The sequence below is a fragment of the Sparus aurata genome, chromosome 9 (assembly GCF_900880675.1).
Source record: "Sparus aurata chromosome 9, fSpaAur1.1, whole genome shotgun sequence".
Taxonomy (NCBI): Eukaryota; Metazoa; Chordata; class Actinopteri; order Spariformes; family Sparidae; genus Sparus; species Sparus aurata.
Window position 1 is genome coordinate 16,489,233 of NC_044195.1, and position 23,943 is coordinate 16,513,175.

Genomic DNA, 23,943 nt, shown 5'->3' on the forward strand with positions numbered 1-23,943 from the left:
GGAGAGCCATGTTGGTAACAGGTGACAGATTGCTGTGTTTATTAAATGTTCAACTGATGTTTGCTACATTTTCTTTTGCTGTATTATCAGTGGAAAACAACCACAATAGCACCAGTAGCTAACTCACATAATACAGTGCTGAGTTGAAGTTCAGTAGCTGGTTCAGGTCCTTTTTTTGACATTTGAGAGTCAACAAAAATGTGAACATCTGCAATTTCACAACAACTCGGCAAATTCCATCTTTTGATGAATCCCGTGTAGTATGATTGAAAGCTCCCGGACATCTTCTAGTGCAAATAAAGCAGTTTTATGGCAAAATGTGCAAGATTCACTTTGAAATAAATGTTATGAAAAAGTGAATTTGAACTTTTTACTGTTACAGTCTCCATTATGAAACTTTATCAGAGGGCAATGTTGCATCTAACGCTGACATTTAAAGAGGGAATGTCCAGAGTAAGTAAGTACTAAGTGGTGAGCAAAAGTAAAATTGTGGCTCCAAACCTGTTCACACATGAAAACACATTCAAGGAGGAACTCATCTCCAGACACTGTTGGTGTGTGACAGAGCTGTAACCTACACAGCCTGCAGTTTTTCTGTCTACTTTTAGCATTTGACCCACAAAACTATCCAGAATATGAATAATATTAATAACCATCTTCACTGGCTTTAGAACTTCCTGCCCCATTTAATCTTAAAATCTGATGTCAGGCCCGGCCTCTCTCCTTCTACTTCCCATCATACCTATTATACCCAGTGTGTAGACAGAGTGTGTAGAGTGTGTAATGTGAAAGTGTGTAGACAAAGGGCTGTCGCTCTTGCTGCTGGAGTGGACACGAACAATACCCCGAGCCCCTTGGGCCACATTACACCGCAGAGACTCGCATAAAGGGACGAGAGAGGGAGCGCAGGCAGCCCTTGACTAATGGAGAGAGAAATCAAAGGGGTAAGCAGCTCATATCCACTGAGTGATCTCATAGGGAAATATAAAAGCAGCATGTCAAAACACTGAGGAAAACCTGCCTGATGATTTATTTTCGTTGCCATGAATTATGCATGTTCCCGTTTGGATAAATGAAAGGACTAGAAAGAGGACGTTGTTGTTAGTTTGTTTTACCACTGGTGTAAAGAAACCTGGAGCAGAATGAGACTATAAAGGCAGGTTTCATCTTAAAGGAGAACTTCGGTCGATTTAAACATGCAGCTTCATTGCTCAAGCTACCCTTGACTTGCCAGTACCGAAGACGCGAACAAATTTGGTCAAGCCATTACAGAGCTCCGTGAACGGAGACTTCGCATTGAACGCTAACAGCATGGGGTCAGAACTTTACACTGTGTTTTAAGCGTCTTAACATGCTCCACATCTCACACCAAAAGTTATGCAACATCAGCAGACACCTTAGCACACAGCACTGTAGCGTGTATGCCTCAAAAGGAATAAAAAAGTAGTTAAAACAGTGTGTTTGTGCAAGCAGCTACTTACCTGTTTGTTGACATCCGTGTGTTCCGGTAGCTAGACCAAACTAGCATATCCATCGAGTGTGCACTTAACAGGCTTAACAGGCTATTGTAAGGCTCATGGCTCATGACAGGCTGTAACATGGACATGTACATTATGAACATAAACACGAAAATGCTGGATTACGTTTCCGTCTCCGCCAGTGAGGGAGTAAGTGCACGCTCGACGGATTGACTAGTTTAGTCTAGCTACCGGAAGACACCGATGTCAACAAACAGGTAAGTAGCTGCTTGCACAAACACATTGTTTTAACTACTTTTTTATTTATTTTGAGTCATACACGCTACAGTGCTGTGTGCTAAGGTGTCTGCTGATGTTGCATAACTTTTGGTGTGAGATGTGGAGCATGTTAAGACGCTTAAAACACAGTGTAAAGTTCTGACCCCATGCAGTTAACGTTCAATGCTAAGTCTCCGTTCAAGGAGCTCTGTAATGGCTGGACCAAATTTGTTCGCGTCTTCGGTACTGGCAAGTCAAGGGTAGCTTGAGCAATGAAGCTGCATGTTTAAATCGACCGAAGTTCTCCTTTAAGATGCGGTGGTGGGACTGTTTTATCCAGATCTTAAACAAATCATCTTGCCGTTAATCCCAAAACACCAAGCCAAGACGTACTTCTACTGTTTTCTGTCTAATCTTTTAATTAAAACAGAAATTCCTAGTATTGTGATGAGAAATTGGGACTCTGACCTTGGGCTGCTGACAGTTAGACGATCGTGAATACTTAAAAGGGCACTGTGTTGTTTGAGTGACAAAATTAAAACTGAGAATTTTGATATTAATGAGGTATGAATACAAACTCAGACGTATTTATTGTTTCCTTAACTGAATAAACAAGCTGCTCTCAGAGGAAAATCAGGTCCCAGAACAGTGTTTGAAGCTAGAGAGGTGGCAGGGTCCGCCAAATATGAAACAGAATGAAACTGTGTTGTCCTTTAAGGTCAGTTTGTTTATTCAGTTTATTCAGTCATGAAAACAAAGACAGTTTGTTTATTTAGTTTGTTTAGGCATACAAAGTCAGTCAATGAAGATCTTTGTCTTACAATTAGCATTTCTTCCCCAAAACTTTGTAGTGCATCTTCAACATACTGTTAGAAAATACTCCAAAATGTGTATTTGGCCACTAAGTTCATCACTTCTAATAGAGTTAGCGTCACAAGGCGTTTTCGTCCTGTATTGTTTTCTTTCCCATCACAGTCTCAGTCATGTGCATTTAGGGGAATTGGTTCTACTTGGAATAAAAAAAGGATAAAATAATTAATTAAAATCTTAAATAGCTGCACCAAGCTTTCAGAAGACACAAGTAAAAAAGACACCCATTATGCATTTACTTGTTGTTCCTTTCCTTCGGTGTGTTACATTGCTTCTTGTGCATGTAAAAGATCTTGAAAGTCAAAAAGGTCAAAGCCCACATCAACAGAAGCTCCTCTCTTCCATAGAGAACACCGCTACTGAAACGCCTCGTCAGCAGTTCCGTCCTTGACAGGCTTAAATTATGCCTAGCCACTAATTTAGTTGGAAATAATTGATTTAGCACAGTCGCTCTATTATTGTTAGCAGTGCTGGCTCAGGTGTGTGTGAGCTGACCAATCAGAGCAGACCAGCCTTAAAGAGACAGGAGTTAAAACAGAGCATCTCAGACAGAGGGGGAATACGGTGGTGGACAATATGAGGAAACTGATGTGTTTATTGAGCATTAAAGTGTGTAAACCTATTAGTAACCCAAAATAAAGTTAGGAACCTGAAAATCTGTAACATGTCTCCTTTAAGATGAAATCCACTAAGGCCTAGAAGAAGAAAGAAAACTTGTGGGTTCAGAAATATTAGAAGATAACCGATCAAAACAGCATTCAACCGTATTGTATTCACAACATATCTTAATGTCAGCTGAAACTGAATCCCACATTGTGAATCTAGGGTAGTCTATTTTTCGCGTGACTGAAATAAATATATTTACAAATTGGTGCAAACAGGAAACTAAGTCACAACAGATACGCAGCAAATTTACGATCAAGCACAGCAACGTTTTAGTAGCAATATACAGCAGCATACACAATGTGTCCATAATTATTTTCATCCGTGTGATGGCAGTAAGAATAAAGTTTTAACTGTTTCCCGTGATGAAAACTCAGTGCGATGTTCCCATGATCATGTTCAGCAGTCTACAGTGTGTCTGCATGAGGGTGTTCCTCCAGTCTTGTGGTATCAATCCCCAGAAATCATTCATGTGTCGTGGCCTCCTGCCTCCACCTGTCCTCCCCACAGCCTAAACATCCAGCACGTGGTGCAGGTATGAGATGTAACAAATGGCCAGCCGCAGGATCTCGATCTTGGACAGCTTCTTGTCCGGCGGGAGGGTCGGCAGCAGCTTCCTCAGCTCCGCAAAGGCCATGTTGAAGGCTACCACGCGCACCCGCTCCCTGGTGGCGTGCGCGGATCGATATTTGGCCGTCGCGCGCCTCCTCCGCCTCTTCTCCTCCCTGCTGAGGCCGGACACGTGCACGGAGCGCGCGGGCTGGGTCGGCATGGAGCCACAGTGAGAGTCCAGGAGGATCTCCGAGTCTGTCTGACCCCAGGGAGGGTCGGAGCCGGGCGGGTCCGGACTGAGCATCATGTTGCTGCTGTCAGACTGGAAAGATCCTGAAGAAAAGGTGTAGAAACACATGCAGAAATGTTCGGAAATTATTCGGATTCAACTCCAGGACTCATTGCGGGAATTAGGAATAATATTCTTTAACAACCCTTTTATTTCATGCAAAAAATCCATGTAACACATTTTAGATATTCCGATTTTGAATGCACGTATCAGAAATACAATTCTGAAAAGTTCATGCAAAAGTATCCTAAATAGACTTAATACATGTATTTTTATTTGTATGTCCATGATAAATCCCATATTCAGTATTTTTCTGATCATCAGAATGTGTTTTCTTTTCTTTTGTTAAATTTTTTGTATATACCTACCGATGAAATAAATAACTTTACGTAATCTGAAAAGTAACAAGTAACTAAATTTATCAAATAAATGTAGTGTAGTAAAAAAAAAAAAAAAAGAATGTTTGCCTCAAAATTGTAGTGAAGTGGAAAGTAGTAGAAAATAGCAACATTTTAATAAAGCACAAATATGCTACATCAACATTATACTTAAGTACTACAACACTTAGTGACATTCCATCACTGGAGATGGAGGGAGAGGATGTTAAACTTGAACCAGCTGCTAAATCCAGTAACTTTTCAAGAATAAAACAAACATTCATGTGATGGATTGTTTCACCAAAATACAGTAGCTTTTCGCCATCTATCAGAGGAAAATATGGAGTGAAACTAGGTTGAATGAATAATTTAAATGGTGGAAACAAACAAAAGGAGTTGCTGATGTTATTGTACTCACATTGATTTTACTCTAAACGTGGTTTTTTGTAGCTTCCCCGCATTGTTAATGACATGTGGGCTGCGGGTCATGTACTTTGTTGGTTTCTGAAGGCTGGCATGACTGAAAATTGTATGTGGTAATGACCGCATAATGAAAACTGTCAAAATATGAAACTGAAACAGACAAAACCCCTAAAATATGAGGGGCTCGTGCTGCCCCCTGGTGGCGGACCTGCACACTTGCTGCCAGCAGAGACTCGGCACTGTCCGAGGTGCTGAAACGTAAACAAATGGGACTCATTTGCGAAGTCTTTTAAAAATTGGTATATTAAATATTTAAAATACACCTTTACTGTCTCAGACACACTGAAGACTCAAATGAACCAGTAACAAATTAAAACCAGCTGTTCTGCCTTGTGAAATGACTTCATCTACACCGGAAGTATAAGGAATTACTGCAGTTCTGCGGCGTCTTTCCTAACAGACTACTGACTCAAATCTTTATTTTCTGCGCGAATTTTTTTTTTTAGAGCAAGAGAGACTTCTTTAAGACTTGGGTTCATTCTCTTTATTCATTTTGTTTTTAATGTAGGTCTAGCTCCGTCTCAAGTGTTAATATTTATTATTTGTCTGATGTTTATTTGTACAGGGAAAAGTATTTAGCCCTTATTGGGGATTCTTTTTGGCACATTTCTTTGTGAAGCTTTTGTTTTTCAGTTCTCAGTCTTTATTTACTGTATGTGTTTCGTTTGTTTTTAGTGATTTATTATGACTTTTTCTTATGTGCAATAAATAAATGAATAGATAATTAAATAGATACATGAATAAATAGATTCAACACACCACAGTATTTATAGCCTAAGCAAATACATCTCAACAATAAATACACAAGCTATAGTCACAAACACGAACTCAACAATAAATAAGCACAAGAAAATACAGACACAAAAACTGTCAAACAATAAAAGACAAAACATTCATGACTTATCCCTCCTCATGAACTGTTTCAGTCGGAGTTTAAAGTGATCCCCTGTCAATTTGAGTTTTAATAAAAGCTTCAAGTTTTAATCTGTCAATCTATGTAAGGACCAAAACGAGCAGATCGAGTAGAGGTGCAGGATTAGTAAATTTACCTTGCACATTCGAAAAGAAACAGAGCCAAGAGATTCAAGAATCTCACAGATCGCAGCCGCGTTACGAACAGTCGGTGCAGGTACGTGAAGCGCGCAAAGTTATCTCCTCCTCAGCCTCCATGATGTCCTGGGTTTCACTCTGGTGGAGTCAAACTGAAGAGCTGCGTGAACACAGGACGCGGTGCTCGTCCTCCTCCCGGTCCGTCATGGTGTCATCACAACCTTCGGGCTTGATGCTGCGTCTGGTCCCTCCACCCTCACATCGCCTGGTGATCGTGCGAGATAACACACACACACACACACACACACACACACACAGACACACTCAGTCTCTCTCTCTCTCTCTAAGTGACGCCACCCTCTCTCAGCTGGATGATGAGTGTTTGTTGTCCCGACCTTACTTTCACTCCCGGAGCATGGAAAGGTGCGGAGCAGCTTGATTTGCAGGCGTTTTCTTGGCAGCCTCGATGTGGTTGAGCATAAATTGATTATAGGCTTAAAGATGTGAAACTACTTCCGATGACGCCATAGTTTCCCGAATCCTGTTAGTTTAAGGTCAAGTGAGCACCTGCGACTAAATAGAAAGATTTAAACTCCTTCAAAATAAGAGATATAAATCAGAGAGAGCTCATCCTTTGACTGATGACAGATTGAATTTGTAAACCACAGTGCACCTTTGCTTTGGTTAAAGGTGCACTGTGTAGTTTTAAGGAAGGCCTTTTTGTCATTAACTTATATTGTACGCCCAAACAAACAAAATCAACAAATACTCTTCGTTTTCATGACTGAATAAACTGAATAAACAAACTGACCTTAAAGGACAACACAATGTCATGCTTTTTTTACTTTGTTTATATGAGGCGGACCCTGGCACCTTCCTAGCTGGGACCTTATTTTCCTCTGAGAACAGCTTGTTTATTCACTTATGGAAACGCTAAATATTTCTGAGTTTGTTTCATTACCACATTAAATATTGAAAATACGAGTTTGAATTTCTTCTCCAAAACTACATTGTGCCCCTTTAAAGCTGTTAATTCTATCAGAACACATGCTTTGCCATGTGCAGCACCAATCGAGACAACTCATAAATGCATGCAGGAAAAAAGAGACCAACACCAAGTTTAGTAAAGGTTGCATAATCCGTGCACCGAAGCCTGACATCGTGTCTCAGTCTGTGTTTACAGGCTGTTGCGTTAGGTGTGGCATCACAGCTCTGGCATTTTGTTTTCGATCTGCTCATCTCTTAGCCGGAAATGTCACCGCTAATCATTGCTAACATAATCACTTTGAGCAGAACACCAAAGGGCCTCCACCTCTGTGCCGACGGTGGAAAATGTTTCCTCCGACAGCATCAGAAATGGCACCATAAAAACAGAGCGAGGATCATGTGTGATTATTGAGAAGGCCTCGGCATATGGCTAACATCATTATCATTCTCCCAGAGATGTGGCCACTTCTGTCCCGTTGATTGGGAAATATCATCACGGATACGCTCGCTCATCACAGGGAAGATGAGACGAGATGGGTCATATGATGGAGGCGATTTGCCAGAGCTGTATACCATGTTGCATCTGGTTGATTGGAGGGCAGTAAACAATCTTTACTTTGCAAGTCTGGCGATGTTGCTTTATCATTGATTTGTATGTGTTTTGTATTGAGATATAGGGAGTCTAAATTGCCTTATAACATACGCCATTTAATTTCCACTGAACCAGAACTGTTAAACTGCCAATGTCCTATGACAGTGGTATAAAAGGAACACCTCTGTTTTAGGTAATATAATCTGGAGGATGCTATTAGTATAGTTTTGGAATATATGTCATGCTCTCTGTAAGGTTACATGAGGTTATGTTGTCCAGGAATCATTGTTTTATGAGTTATTTGCAAAGAAATCAACAGTTATCTATTCTGCCTACCTGTAATTATTAGCAACAGATCCACAAGGATGCCATGTCCGCATCAATTGCCCTCGATTCAGTCTTCACACACCCGGAGAATAAGAACAGCTACATCAGGATGCAGTTTGTTGACTTAGTTCAGCGTTCCTCTTAATTTCATCTATGAGGCTGATTGGAAAACTAAACACTCTGGGCTTCAGTACAACACTCTGCAACTGGATATTGGACTTCCTAACAAACAGACCCCGGAGAGTTCAGACTGGCAGTCGCACCTCCTCTGCGTTAGTGCTGGGCACCGGAGCCCCCCAGGGCTGTGTGCTCAGCCCCCTCCTGTTCACACTGTACACCCATTCCTGCACTCCCAGACATCAGCAGAACTCTATTATGAAGTATGTGGACAACACGACCATCATCGGCTGCATTACAAACAACGGTAAGTATTCCTACCGGGAGGAAATCCACAGTCTTGCAGAGTGGTGCACAGCGAGCAATCTACTTCTCAACGTCAGCTAAAATCAAGGAGCTAATTGTTGATTTTAGAAAAAAGGAGGCAAAGACACACACCCTTGAGCATAGGAACACCTTGCTTCCGTCTGGCAAAAGATACAGAGGTATCTATGGCCATACTCCCTGACTACAGAGCGACTTCATTCCCATGGCAGTGAAACTCCTCAATTCATCTTCCACACTGTATAGGATAGTTGTTGTTTCTTTTATGTAGCATAAATGGACTAAACTCACTTTTGTTTACAACCCTGGTCTTGTAAAAAGACAATGTATGAACCGTTAACATTTTACCTTTATCAATTTTTCAATTACTTTTCTGGCCCTTTGTTAATGCGATTTAAGGAGGCAACAAATGAAAATCTGCAGCTTCGATATACACACAAGTCTTTCCTCTGAAATAGTAATTTTATACATCTATATTTCAGTTTACAAAATCTGAAGTCTCCATCTTTGTCTGTGGAGCTTCACAGTAGATGGAACAAAAAGAAAACATTTGATCCCTCAACATCTATCACAACTTTTCCTCTATACTGGACAGTACTGATAAGATCAGACACCTGGCCAAGACTCATGATGCGACACCATGAAGATTTCACCACCCAGTCCCTTTTATCTCCGAACACACTGAAAACACTTGGCAACACTCAAAAAAACAAACACTTGATTTCAGTAGAATGCCTCGTGGATATATCACTGCAGGACTTTAAGGTTCTGTGCCCTTTGCTACCTTCCACCTTGTCTCTCTGCGTCCTCTCCTCCCCCTTATAACACCAGCTCCCCTGGGTTCGACTCCTCGTCTGTCTCAGACCAGACACCATCTGTTTAAAGGCCAGAGTCACAAACCTCGTCTCCTCCTTCTCATCTGCTCCTGCATGCACATGTGCATCTGCGTATTAGTGAATGCGCATGTGCGAAAACCTTTGGCTAAAGCCCTCAGTTCAACAAATTAATTGTTAGCATGTTTCCAAGTTTACACTACTGTACATGTCAAGGCAAACGTAATAACTGCATTTCAGTGATGTTTTGCATATGTGACCTCAGGTTTTCGTCCAACTTTCTGTCCCTACTTACTTCCTGTCCACTTTCCACTTACCAAGAAATCAAACAGCGTATATGCAAATGCAATTTCAAGTGGTTTAATTTTAATTTGGCCTCTGTTTTCTCACCCCCCTCCCTCACTTCTCCTCTCTGTCTGGTTGCCATCTGCTGTCTTAAATTGTTTCTGCTGATTTGGAGTCAGATGACATCTAATCGATCAGCTTTGTCACCATGACTACAGCGATGAGGAGGATGAGAGGAGGGGGAAAGGAAGAGAGGTGAGACATCACAGCAGTTCTGCTGTACTTCTCGAGGTGTTTGTCACGACTTCCAAAAATACTTTCATTTTGAATTCATTATTGAGGGAAGAGGCGGCACCTCAGACGATAGTGTCAAGCTAATCCACTTGATACACTTAAAAATGAACTAGAATTGGCTTTGATTATTTTGGTGATTATTTTCTTTAGAATAGTCTTTAAGTCTATAGAATGAGTCTTTAAAATAAAAAATAAATGTCCCTAAAAGGCACATTATTGGATGTTTTAGCACAAGATGATGTCCTCCAATTACTTAAGGAACTCAGCACACAGTGACATGGAACTTTTTCTGAACTTGAAACAACACATTTTTTTCTCTTTTTCTTGGTGCATGACTTCAGTGATAAACAGAATAATTAGTGATAGGTCGATCTGCTAATCAATAATTTCAGCTTGATACTGTGAGTCAGCTAAGAACCCTGACAAGACGGGATCAAATTATCTGATTATATGAAACTACGGAGACAATGATCAAGGCATCAAGTGTTAGATAGGAACACATTTCCTCATGATGCTGGAATCAGCTGTGTCCACTTCATACCAGAAAGAATAATAAAGTTAGAACAAATTGTATGGTCAATAAATCCATATTTGTTTCCAAAGACATGTCTTGAAAATATGTAATCTGACACTACTTTTGGGTAAAATGTAAACTATAAAATTAAGGCACAATGCGCTCAACTCAGAATCACTGATGCAGTGAAAAGAAGAATGAAGAATGAAGACAGCACTTTAATTAAACTATTCAATGTTGCCACAAAGACTTAAAATAAGTCTAAAATAATGGTGGATTCATACACATCCAGAGAGACACGGGGCCATATTTCAAGATAAAACAACAAATTTGACAACCCATGAGCGTCCGTCAGACAACTGCTAACGTAAGCATTCAACGATCTCCCAGCTTACATTTCTGTCTGATGATGTTACATGATAACCATAGGAAAAGCGTGAATTCCCTTTGAAATAGTAACACAAACATCTTGGACACATTTATTTAAGCCCAGAAGCAAAACACACTTAATGTAATCAAACAGTGATGTAAGCTGGGAATGACGTAGAGTATGACATCAGGGGAAAATGGACGCCGTGTGAATATGTTCTAGTAAGAGGCATGTCGACCAAGGCTGCTTGTAGGATTTTTAATGCAGATTTGCGTTGTGTCAATACTGCTGGAATGGTCTTGTTGATGTACTCTGATTGTAAAGTTATGCTGATCACAGTTTTGTCTGATGTTCATGCTGATTCTTGTGCTTGTTGATGTATTTTAAATTACGATTGTCATGCAATGTCATACTTTATTATTCCCGGGGTGGCAGGAAATCATTCTATTGTTTTTATTGCTGTCCTGATGATCATACATGTCGGGTTTGTTTATTTATTTTCATGTCGCACTCTAAGACCCAAAAGGCCCCTATTGGACAAAGAAAGTTGAACGTGAACTCGGCACGGCTCAGATGACTAACTGGTTATACTAGCTTTTCATTGCAATTCATTGCTAAGTAAGTTATCTTAGGTGTATTTCCTCTAAACATACAAACATATACATATAAGCCTACAGGCAAGTATAGAAAACATATGAGAATTTGAGTTTCTACTAATACACTAAATAAAAGAGTAATAAACTTTTACTTGGCTGAAGTGGAGCACTTCTTTCAAGAAAGTTTCCCCCTCATCTTCTGTTAATTGACAACAGAACAAACAGCCTGTCTGCCACCTTAACAAGTTTTTACACAGTTTTAATTCCAATCTGGCACTTGTAGTTCAGTTTTTGTTTTCATGCCTGGGCACAAAATTCCCAACTGTCAAGGAGGAGAAAGAACAATGGCTGCAGCAGTAAATGGAGCCCTTATGAAGTATAACTGATAAAGTGAAGCTTAAATTGAAAAGCAGAGTAGATTGATTTGTTGCACTCTGGGGAATAACACTGGGGACAGCCTGTACGGGCTTCCATCTGAGTTAAAATTCAAAAGTTATCTCCTTCAAACTTAAAAACAGCGCCTTCAATTCGTCGCTTATTCCAGCTACTTAATTTAGACTTCTGCTCAGCCAATTCACTCAGACTGACATTACAGAGGACACCTGTTATCTAGCTCCTCAGGGGGCAGAGATAAAGATGGAGACTCTCACTTCAGTCGGGCAAATTTCCCCCGAAGCATCGGCTCTTATTTCGGTACATGCCTGCACTGTAGCGTTAAATAAATATGCACAAGGTTTGCCTGTCATCCACTCTGTTAACAATGTCAGTCAGGGTTTTGCTGCTAGACGCTGCCACGGCTCAGTTAACATCACTTCATCATGTTGCCTTCAGGGGCTTTGGCTCAGGAAAGCCTACTTAGCTGACAAACATATAATAAGTGGCTTATTATCCCGATGAGGATAGAAGGGAAGGAAAGTATGAGAGGAAATGGAGGGCATAGAGTGAGATTAAAATATGCTGCACTGATTGGTCCATGAGGTAGTGCAGAAGAATAGCAGTTCACCTTTAGTTTCAAACTGAAGGTGTAACATTTAATAAGACACATCAAAAACTACAACGGAAGACAGCATTGAAAATGAAATTTGATGTTTGCAAATGCACAGTATCAGTCCTCTGTCTCCTGTTCGTCTTTCTCTCTTTGGTGATGCAAGAAGAGTGGTGCACCTCTCCGTATTTTGGGACCATCCGTTGCCAGGAAACTCAGCCACAGCTGTCAGCTAGAGCAGGCCGTCATCGCCCCTTTGTAACTGAACCGAGGGCAGTTTATTTGTCTGACTCGAGAACAGCCAGGAGTGCAAAAATTACTGGTCACGGCTCAGGTCAAATGCAATATACAGTAACAGCATTTCATCAAAAGGAATCCGCAGCTGAGCTAAAGATTTCCAGTTATGGTTAATGGAGACAATCCAGACTGAGCAGACCATCTTTGGCTGCAGTATAAGAAAAGTACCCAAATGAATATTGAAGGTTTGAGAAAGCTTATAGATACAGACATCAGAAAACAATTATTGAAACTTATTTTTAGGTTAGGTTTTTAGGTTTATGCTGTGATTTAAAGAACTCAGAACTATCTCATGGGGGATATTTTCTGTCTTTTTCATGCTTTTTGGTCCATGCACATAGATAGAAGCAGTGCAACTCAGTGTCCACTAGCATCAGTACAAATCAGGCTGAGAAAAAATGAGAGACCACAGCGTGTCCACATTTGTAAGTGTGACACTACTTGATGTCATACAGAAAACCTCAGAGTAATTTTAAGACGTCATTGTGGTGAAAGAAAATGTTATTTTTTGACAAGATGTCTGGATATCTGTAGCTGTGTTTGTAGCGACCAAAGCGTTCCCAACCCTAACCAGGTGTTGATTGTACCTAAACCCAACCAGAGCGTGAGCACACCATTGTGACAGGAGATACATTTGAAAAATTGAACCAAAACAAATGTAAAATCTAAACTTATCTGTTGTTTTGCGGAAAGAAACTTTGGCAACATTTGTATTTTATTTGTTTGGGCATTAAAAAACAGTGAATGAAGATCTTCCCTTATGATTACATTTATTTCCCAAAACTACAAAGTGCACCTTTAAATTCAGCAGAACACGCTGTGTACCAACTCTCATGACCTCATTTGTTCAGGGAACTAATTGAAGAGCTATGATCTCAGCTATCAGAGCCACAACAACAGCAGAATGAGAGACGCTGATATGGTTGAAGAAGGCGAAATCTTTTTAGTGTCAGGATCATGTGTTTGTTATTGTAATACTCGCTTTGGCCACACGAGGGTGAAGTGCACCAGTAAGTTATGATGGATCTCACTGCCTTTCTTGGCAGGACCCGCAGTACTCTACCTCTGATTGATTATTCCTGCCAAAGAAAGTGGTGGGATCCATCATAACTTATTGGTGCACTGCTTTTACTGCTTTGGCCATCGTCAAAAATGTGATCTTAAACCTCCCAACTTCTGGTTGTAATTGTTTTAAATAACTGTATTTTATTACCAGTCAATTATTTTAATTGCAGGACTGTCTTTTCATTTTACTTCCAGTTATTTATTTTTATCTGCTAATTCATCAGGAACAACTGCAAAGTTTCAGGGGTTTTGTTTTTCTTCAACAAATTATCCTCATTTTTTAATGGCTTTGGCCTTTTAACCAGCTCATTGTAAGGCTACTTTTACTTTGTCAGCATTTTCTTTTCTTTGTGTTGTTAAACTCAGTGTCATTAAACCCTAAATAATCTGTAGAGTTTAAATAAAGTTTGACCGATTGATTAGCTTCATCCTCTTCTGGCCAACATGAACATTATCATACGACTTAGAGAACCTGCGTTCACAGTGGAGAGAACGAAACTTAAATGATGCTGGTACATGTACGTTTTTCCTCTCATGTTTCGTGTATGGAAAAAATTCAGATCGTTTTGAAGGCGTACATGTGCATACATGTAGCGCACAATTTCTTGTTAGCATCCTCTGTCACCAGCCCTCTTATCAGTTTTCACTGTCTCCTACAAAACCTGAAGTTACAGCTTCCTTTTCTTACATTGACTCTGATCCGATTATACACCACTCTTTGCCGTTGACCACTGTTGTGCCGTCACAAAGAATAAACAAATGCATTAGAGATTTTCATCTGCTCTGTCATCTGTGCCGCATTTCCGAGGAAGCAACCGGTGGTGTGACATTGTCAACATTCACTCACATTCTTTTTAAGGATACACCAGATGTACCCTCATGTGGCCACTTCTGTTTCATTAGGAAACCATTACAACAGCTTTTGGTTGAAGAGAGGAAACCACAGAGGCAGCTGTTTGATATAAACCTATAAAACTGAGCTCCTGCACGATCTGGAAATGATGTTTTTACCAATCACAAACTTTTATTACATCTTCCAACTCCAAACTTTGTATGAATATCCAAAGATAGTGCAGCTGCTGCCATGTCAGAGTCACAAGAGGAGCTGACCGGTTTGTGCTGCTCCCCGGTGGACGAGAACATACTGTATTGTCTAAGACCTCACCTATGTTTAGAATGTTGGCACTCAGGTGATATGACAGATACTCAGTGTCTGAGTCTGGGCTCAAGTTAATATTGAAAATGGGATCAGGGGTACTTTCTTAAAGGTTTGCTTTATTATTTTTGTTTTTGTTTGCTTTAAAGCGAAACTCTCGCCAAAAGCAACCAAGGCTTTATTTGGGATTGAATATGAGTCAAACCTTCGTGTGAAAGCATAATTACGACGAAAAAGGCACCTTTAAGATTTACCGTAGTTTCGGTTTTGGGCATGTTAATTTTGAACGGGAGTGCATGGGGCAAGACATGCTAGCATCAAAATCGCTATTTTTAGAACACTAAGAATGCTCGACACAACATGAAACTTTGCTCGTAGCATCACTAGGGTCTCTACTCATGAACAAGAGCATTGAGAACATTGTTTGTGTACACAGAGTTTATGAAAAAGAAGGTTTTTGAACTACTTACGTTAGCTGCTGCACCTCCTGCGCGTTGCCGTCATGGCAGGCAAAAAGTGTCGATCCCCGACTGCGACTTAGTAGTTCAAAAACCTTCTTTTTCATAAACTCTGTGTACACAAACAATGTTCTCAATGCTCTTGTTCATGAGTAGAGACCCTAGTGACCAAAGTTTCATGTTGTGTCGAGCCTTCTTAGTGAAACTACGGCAAATCTTAAAAGTGCCTCTTTCGTCGTAATTATGCTTTCACACGAAGGTTTGACTCATATTCAATCCCAAATAAAGCCTCGGTTGCTTTTTGGCGAGAGTTTCACTTTAATCAGAATATTTTAGTGTGTGGGTTATGATCAGGGGTTGTATAGGGAGTTTTATATGAAATATCATTATCAATATATTTGATTTATCATTTGATTTTATTTATTAAAAATGTAAAACATATTGAAAAATACAACATGAGGATCTTCTGGACCTGTTGTGCAAGTACATGGTTGAGTTGGCTGATTTGTTTTGAAACACGTATCTTAAAATCTGCCTGTGTAGAAATAAATACGGAATAGGCGTAGACCCGAGTTTTGACAGTGACGCAGGAGAGGAAGTGACCTGAATAGCAACTGTTTTGAAGCCTCTGCAAACCCAAACTTCCTCCAGCTGAAATAACTTGATCGACTTTTAATTTGTATCCCTGCCAGGCGGCAGCGCCAAAAGCATCACAGTAAATCCCGGAGCTCTGTTTACTGGTGGTCATTCCCCTGATTAGATCAGTGACATTCACGAATCTGTTAAAGGTTGCAGTCTGCGTGCTTTACACCGGTTCACTTCTGCCAATGTAGCCACAATTCATGCCTCACCATCTGGGTGGCTGTTACTCACTTTGGCCTCCTCCGGCTCTGGCAGGTATTCACACACTGTGATTAAGCCATAAACTGCAGCGAATCAATCTCTTCGCTGAGACAGAAACTGGACACTGTTGTCTTTCGGTGGTGAAAACTAGGAGGAGAATTTCTGTTTGGTGAGAGATCCGCTGGGCGTGCATGCCAAAAAGACACCCTGCAACCATCCCATCTGCATTTTTCTTCTTTTCAGTCACATTTTACAGGTTGTACAAACACCGCACCACAAGTCCAAAGCTTCCTGGAACAGTGGATCCACAATGACACAAAAGTATTACACAAGAAACTCAGATAATGTCCAAATTTATATAGAAACATTGATGGAAATGTGGTGGAGGTTGTGTTTTTCTTAACCCATTAATGAATAACAACTTTTGTCAAGGTAAAGGTAAAGGTCAAGGAAAAGCCCCAAATATTTTTTCTCTGTAGAAGGTGGTATGTGTGTGTGTGTGTGTATTAAGAAAAACTTGTGTTGTAATGGGTTAAGGCAGAACCATTCTGCCGCAAGACATGACTAGATTTCTCTAGTTTGTAAGAACTGGACCAGATATGGTGGAATCAGGAGCAAAAAACTGTGGCTAGTTTAGTCAGACTTGTCCTTGTCACATTTATAAGTTTTCAGTGTTGTAGTCAAGGTCACCTAATAAAACTGAGACCAAGTCATGACCAAGACCAGTGTGAGTTCCACACTGCATAACACACAACATGTGGAACCTGTAAACCACAGGCACTATTAATCAAACTTCTTGAACAAATATCCACAGTCACATCAATTGGTTGCTCAATATTATGAGCTTATATTTGTCTAGCACAATCTAATCTATTCTAATCCAACAACATGAAACCTTTTGGTTTTATAGAACACGATTCAGAAAAAGGTTCTTGGCGTTATTTCAAAATGACTAAATCCACGGTGAAGTTTACTGTGTCAGTCCACTGGTGTCATTTTAGATTATAAAGTTTCTTGTTAAACTGTAAAATATACTGCCTCTGTTACATAACAACATGTATAATCACATTTGAGGTATCATTGAGACCTAGACCGATCTCCAGCACTACAACATCACAAGGCGTAGTGTAATCTGAAAGGTTTGGTTGAACAAACTGCTGTATTCTCACACTGACCACATGATGGCACTGTAGTCATTTAGCAGTTCTCGTGAAGACAAAACAGCCAAAGTCTTCTGTGTCTGCCCTTTTTCATGCCCCTGTGTATGCCCTATAATTGCCTGGTTGTGGTTCCATGTAAAGGAACTCCTAACAGTGTTCGGAAGATGTTCTCTTTATGTTTGTATGTCCAGAATAAGACTCATAAACCAGAGCAAGCACACACTGAATACCTGACACTTATGTTGAGTACAACCTGCACTGTCGCAGCAGATTAGTCTGGGATCATGTGGCTCAGTACATCACAAACCATGAAAACATGGCTCCGAGCAAAACACACGATCCCCTCCTGTCACAACAGACAGAATTTGCAGCCAGAGGCTTGATGTGAAGCGCAACAACAAACCAGTGTGGTGATGTTTGGAAAAACACAGAGGCCTCAGAGATGAAAAGACAAGGCCTCGTAAACACCAGAAGGCCTCATGATTTTACAAACTCCTGTAGCTACTGATGCTTCAAACTCAAATCTGTCTCAATTAGTGAGAAAAATGAGAGACAAGGAGGAAGAGAGGTTGCTGACATACCCATGTGTCTGACTCACATGTGCCTACGTGGTATTACTGCATGTAGGGGTTGTTCATTATTAACCCCTCCTCCTCCTCATACAGGCTGGATAACTGGGATTTGGTCCCAGATGTGTGCCAGCTCATGTCTGCCTTTGATGTCCACTCTTTTTTTTTTTTTTTTTTTCACGGGGGAGCATTCGTGAGCGTGCTCGACCGCAGACAACTGTTTCTTCAGAGGACGGTAACGTAAAGGAAAACAGAGGCTGGAAACCAGGAACGGTATAGTGAGATGATCGCTCAGCCACATCTGCTTCATGTGGTTCGAAGACATCAGGAGTGGCCCATCACTTTGAAACATCTTGTGCGCAGACAGACACGCATGCTCTCGAATATCCACCGTATAGAAAGACACGCAGGCGACATACGGTCTGTCTCTTTTCTGGGCAGGCTATAATGGGAAAAGCACACATCATCTTGAAATAGAGGATGTGTGTGTGACAGTTTAAAAACAGGCAAAATCTGCAGCTGGTTCCACTGATAAAACCTACATATTCCTGGCTTCACGTGGTGAATAAATTCCTCTCCTCATTTCAGTGGAGGGATGTAGGTGTGTGGAGTCCTGGGAGAGATCCTCCCCCGTGCAGGCTGAGTGATTGATGAGCTTGATTGCTGATTGACAGCATCTGAGTGTGTGGATGAGCTGCATAAAAACAGCAACTCGAGTCTTGCTTAAGTGGAACATCGCTTTCCATTGACAGATTGGCCACATGTGCAGCTCATCATTTGTGGGTGACATCTTAGCTTCAGTATGGGTGAGTGTCCTTCATGCTCTGATTGCTGTTACGTTGTAGTCTGATGTGGGGCTTAGTCTTGATCTGATTATTCTTGTATTTAGCAGGAAAGAGAGTGTTGATTGTGTATGCCCACCAGAGCGCTGGCTCATTCAACGCTGCAGCTAAAGATGCCGCCAAGGAGGCTTTAACAACTCAGGGCTGCACTGTTGAAGTGTCCGACCTGTACGCCATGAAATTTAAAGCCACTGCTACTGCTGAGGACATCATCGGTACATAAATATCTCACTTGCATTACAAAGTCCTCTTTTTGGTTGCTCCTCAATTTTGCATGATATGTCTTTTCTTTCTGTAGGAGACGTTCAGAACGCTGATAACTTCCGTTACGCAGAGGAGACCAAGGTGGCGTGGGAGGCAGGAAAACTGTCAGATGACATCACAGAAGAACAACGCAAGCTCACTCAGGCAGACCTCATCATCCTCCAGGTAGAGCCCGAGTGATGGTGATGCGTTTTTTTTGTCAAGATGTCTGCATTAAACTAACTTTACAACTCTTTTCAGTTTCCCATGTACTGGTTCTCTCTTCCTGCCATCATGAAGGGCTGGATCGACCGGGTGCTCACACTGGGCTATGCCTTTTCACAAGAGAAGCGATACAGCCAGGGTGTCTTCAAGGTGAGGGTTTAATTCAAGTGGTTTTCCCTATTAATGTTAAGCTTATTTCCTTTTAACTCATTTTCTGTCTGCACAGGACAAGAAAGTCCTGCTGTCCTTCACCACTGGGTCTCAAGAGTCCATGTTCAGTGCAAATGGCATTAATGGAGACATGAATGTCACACTGTGGCCACTGCAGGTACTGCTGCAGGGTAAACTGAGTAAAATGAGCTGTAAATGGGCTGTTGACAGTGGTAACATTTGCACCATGTTTATCTTCCAGAATGGCATCCTGCACTACTGTGGCTTCCAGGTTCTGACTCCTCAGATCTTCTGGGCTCCGTCTCACGTTCCCTCTGAGGTACGCAGCACCATGCTGGAAGGCTGGCGTAAACGACTGGAAGGTGTGCTGGGAGAAGAACCCCTTGCCTTCACGTCTATGGACTGCTTCGACAGGGAGAAGGGTTTCCAGCTGAAGCCGGAGTTCCATGAGGAGCACGCCGCTAAGGAGTTTGGCCCAACGGTGGGGACCCACCTGGGCAAGCCGCTACCACCAAACCAGATGAGGGCTGGAGTATGAAGATGGAACTTTGAGTGTCAGGCCTTGTCTCCGTCCTGTGTCTGTCTGATCAATAAAAGCTGACTAAATATTATGACAGTTCTTGGAACATTGGTAACTCTATCGTTGAGGGCTGGGTTCTTGTGCTGGATGAGGTACAGCCAAGAAATGTTCACGGTACAGACTTGCCTTAGATATGCAACCTGTGTTTGCACAACATTTAGTGTTGGTGTAAAAATAATTCTCCACTGTCATGATTCAGTTTTAATAGCAACCCAGTAAATGCTACTGGCAACCACAAGGCTTTTAAAACATTTTTTATAAGCAATTGTCTTAACCAATTGTAAGCATTATGCCATATGTTTGAAGCGTCTGCTTGGATCTATTTTGTAAAGATTTTCTTGATGCTTATTCAAGACTTGCTCTGCACTAAACTGAGGAAAGTCAATTCTCCTGGAATTGGTTTCAGCTGGTAAAATCTTTTGCACATGAATACTTTTCCAAGGCTGTATCTTATCTCTTCAGTTTTGTACTCTGTTCTCAAACATTTACAAAAAATGTGTCAAGTCTTGTTATCGGCTCCTAACCCTGTCTTTTGGGCCAATGTGTGACAGAGTGCAGATTCCTTTCTCCATTTGTCCAAATTTCCTCTGCATTCAAACTGGTTTATGCCTTCATTGTTCTCCAAACGTATCGCCACCAATTTTGCGCTAAAGTCAGCTCTTGGAGAACTACATGTGTTTACAGTTTTTGCCAAATGCTTACACACATGTTGCAGACTTTGGCTCACTGTGTCATAACTTAAAACACAGGCCAAGTAAGACACAGCACATGGAGATAAACTAACTTGTACGGCAAAATGAAACTCTTGAAACAAAAGAACGAAACAATCCCATTTCAAAAATGTTAAACACATGCACCTTTAATTACTCGTTCCAAGCAGCAACAATCCACAGATGCGCTTTATGCGAAACACAGCTGTATTCAGTACTTTGGATGGTTTTTGACTTTAAAAGTCTCATACAGATTTTTTATTTTTTGTGAAAGACTGATCCACTACAGTTGATCTAGACACATGAAAACAAAATCGAAACGCTTCAGAATTTTTTGTTTTTCAGGTTTTTGCAAAAGTAAAAACAAAGACATGGTACAACTAGAATGTTCTACAAAACATAGTGTTGTAAGGGAACTATTGGAAGACATTTAGGCTATGGATCCCGTCTCCTGTTGGCATTTGGCCACATCACTCATCCACATCACAATGTCCTCCCTTGCCAAGCTACGGGGGAAATATCACCTTGCATGCCGTATCCAACCCTGTATGAACCTCACCGCATGCCTCTTCCATGGCTTGTAGAAGAGACATGCGGGCATGTGGCTGACAGTCATAAACTTTCCAGCGCCATGCTGAAAAGAATTGGTTTAAAAAATGGTGTGTATGTTGGCAAGTTGAGTGCATTACTCTTATGGTTGTTGAACCAGTCCCTGACAAGAGCAGCCAGATGACAACAAACTGGGGCTGCTCTGGCCCATCCTGGACAACTGTGTCATGAAGTGTATCCAGAAAGTGAATAATGAGGGCTGTGTTGTAGGGACCGAGGATGGAGTGGTGATGCAGTGTCACTGTTGCCTGCTCCCCGTCCTCTTCCTCATCCTGCTGCTGCTCTTACTCTCCCTCTTCCTCTTTCTGCCTCCATGTTTCCAAAGTTGGCACAAAGGAGCTGAGCTCACATCAGGTGTATTTGTAGTGCTATGGCTTAGACTGATTGGTCTACAATTAGATTTTAAATGTTTTCATGTGTGTGAGTCTGTGTGCTTTTCCAATTTTAGTTGTGTTTTGTATTTTGAATAGATGTGTTTTCCCAATGATGGCATGAGATTTCCTTTTTGAACATGTGTCTTATGTAAAAAGCACTGTGTAGTGTTTTGCAAGAAGTGTGTTGGAGAATTTCAAACACAGTGCAAAGCATATATTGTGTTTGCAGGGTTGGTGCTTTTGTTTAGGATATGGTCACCAAATTTAGAGGTTGTGATGCCTTGGGCATAGCAACCACTTTTAGTGTTTAAGCATTAGGCAAAAACTGTAATAAAAAAAAAAAAAGTGACACCTTTTGTGGCCCCAGAGGAAGCTGCTGCATGTAATCTGATAAATTACCTCCAATGTCACCAAGTGGCTAAATTGCATTTTGGTTAATGTAGGCACTAGGTGCACTGGTCTAGCATTGCAATGTTGACTTAAAATGGATTGTTTCAAAACAGGTTCAGCAGGACCAGGGATCATTTTCTACTGTGGGTTCATCTGTCAGAATTATCAAAACGGATTTCTTTTCTTCAGGCTGGAAAAATTCACTTCAAATCAATGTCCTTCAGTCATAACAACTCAAAGTCTGAGAAAATTATTTTACATGAGTTGTCAAAAAACTAAAGGGCCATAACTTCACTGAATCTTGTTTTGGTGGCAGACTTTTGGGCCAACTGTACTCAAATTACATGCAGCTTCCTTTGGAGCCACACAATGTCTTACTTTTTTCACATAACACTCCAAGACCTGTGAACACAATGTTGGCGTTACCCTTTTAAAGCACGTTCTGTCCTATTTTAGAGTTATATCCTGGTTCCGACCCCTCTGATCTGCTCTGCCTCTTTACACCCTCACTGCTTTGAAGGGGAAGAAGGGTCTCCAGTTGAAGCCTGACGTGCATTTGAAACATGCTTAACAAGGAGTTTGTTCAGACAGTGGGAAGCCACCTGGGGAAAACCACCACTCCTCCTCGCCGACAGCCAGATCAAAGCCGGAGGGTAGTGATGAACACTGCCCTTTGGGTTCTGAGAGCACAATAAAGCTTCATCTCTTGCTGATTCTTGTGGAAATGTTGACTGTTTGGGCGAGTTAAGCCATGTGTTTTTTGAGCTGGTTATTTTTGATCGTCTCGTGCCGTCAGGGAGAAGCTTAACTGAAGTGCTCTGTGCCTTGTATGCAGACACGCCGACGACCAGGCGGGCAGGTTTGGCCTCTACGCAGGAACATAAGTGGCCGAGCTCTTTTCCCAGAGAAGCAGCTTTTGTTTGGGTACAGAGGAAATGAGACGGGGGGGAGGGGAGGGTTGGAGTGTGCACACTTAAGGAAACGGCCTTGCACTCTGATGTCCAGAGCACAGCCTGTGACAAGTAGGAACTCGCTGGTGTGCATATTTCACAGCTGAGGTTCCACAAGGTCACTGGGTGTTTGTTTGAGTTTAGTCAGGTCTAGGTCCACAATCACCTGGCAGGCATTTAATTTCCTTCTTCTGCTGTCAAAAAACAGAAGAAATCCAGTCACTTCTTGAGTGCAAGGTGTTTCAGATGTGGGAACCAATTTGCTTCAACCGCATAACTTAAACTCTCCTGCTCTGCATCAGTAGATCCTCAGACTAACATTTACAAATCCTACCATTGTCAGTTTGAGGCTTTTGAAGTTTCCTTTTGCTATACCCATCATTGTCCAAGACAGAAAACCCATAGTGTTTGAGTTAGAATCGCAGGGTTTGGGGGTCACTGAGTGTTTATGTTTGTAAGGCTTACACCGCAGTCTGTGATCTGGTGTCTATCCTGCTCTCCCATTGTCAATCTTAGTTCTCCCACCCTGGCTGCGGGGAAGGCCATTTTTGGCTGCATCAATGGGAGGAAGTGGGCACCGTCTTACAGCAGGCATGGGACAAGAGTCTCCGGAATAGTGGCCCGGCGTCACTGACAGCTCGAATACACACAGAGGCAATGAAATGAAAAGAACTAGCGATGCAGAGTTTCAAATTAATACTGAATGTTGACTGGACCTGACTACCAACCAAGTATTACACCAAACACACCGAGCACTTGGAGGTTTTTATTAACATTGAGACAAGATTGTGTTCAAGGAATAGTTTGTCATTTCAGGAAAAACAATTATTTGCTTTCTTGCTGAGAGTCCAGGTAATTTCAGACAGAGGGCTGTTACTGTTGCAGCAACACTGATGTTTCTGTATTCCCAGTATGAGCACAGAATAAATATCATATTAGCATTTGTACAATACGTGCCATATCACCTTCAAATGACATGGAGGAATGTCAGGAGTTGAAGGGGGTGGCGGATGTCAGCCAATCGAGACACCACAGTTTTAAAATTTTGCAAGCGCTA

The 23,943-nt window shown here is 41.4% G+C and overlaps 2 protein-coding genes across 2 annotated transcripts; one reads left to right on the forward strand and one right to left on the reverse strand.

The window, feature by feature from the left end:
- Positions 1 to 2,460: 2,460 nt before the first annotated feature.
- LOC115588378 (helix-loop-helix protein 2-like) lies at positions 2,461 to 6,516 on the reverse strand. The gene is made up of 2 exons (XM_030428978.1): positions 6,020 to 6,516; positions 2,461 to 4,154 (listed from the first exon to the last, which is right to left on the reverse strand). Exon 2 carries the CDS (start codon positions 4,126 to 4,128, stop codon positions 3,781 to 3,783), a length of 348 nt encoding a protein of 115 aa, XP_030284838.1. The 5' UTR covers positions 4,129 to 4,154; positions 6,020 to 6,516; the 3' UTR covers positions 2,461 to 3,780.
- An 11,922-nt stretch (positions 6,517 to 18,438) lies between these two features.
- On the forward strand, positions 18,439 to 19,811 carry LOC115587587 (ribosyldihydronicotinamide dehydrogenase [quinone]-like). Its single transcript, XM_030427506.1, has 6 exons — positions 18,439 to 18,598; positions 18,682 to 18,849; positions 18,933 to 19,063; positions 19,139 to 19,252; positions 19,329 to 19,430; positions 19,515 to 19,811. Exons 1-6 carry the CDS (start codon positions 18,595 to 18,597, stop codon positions 19,809 to 19,811), a joined length of 816 nt encoding a protein of 271 aa, XP_030283366.1. The 5' UTR covers positions 18,439 to 18,594.
- Positions 19,812 to 23,943: the final 4,132 nt, after the last annotated feature.

Excerpts from the sequence above, each read along its gene's own strand:
- LOC115587587 (XM_030427506.1), top strand. Across the intron at positions 19,064-19,138 it reads CAGACCTCATCATCCTCCAG|TTTCCCATGTACTGGTTCTC; the intron begins GTAGAGCCCGAG and ends AACTCTTTTCAG. Across the intron at positions 19,253-19,328 it reads ACAGCCAGGGTGTCTTCAAG|GACAAGAAAGTCCTGCTGTC; the intron begins GTGAGGGTTTAA and ends CTGTCTGCACAG.
- LOC115588378 (XM_030428978.1), bottom strand. The coding sequence starts at position 4,128 with ATGATGCTCAGTCCGGACCCGCCCGGCTCCGACCCTCCCTGGGGTCAG.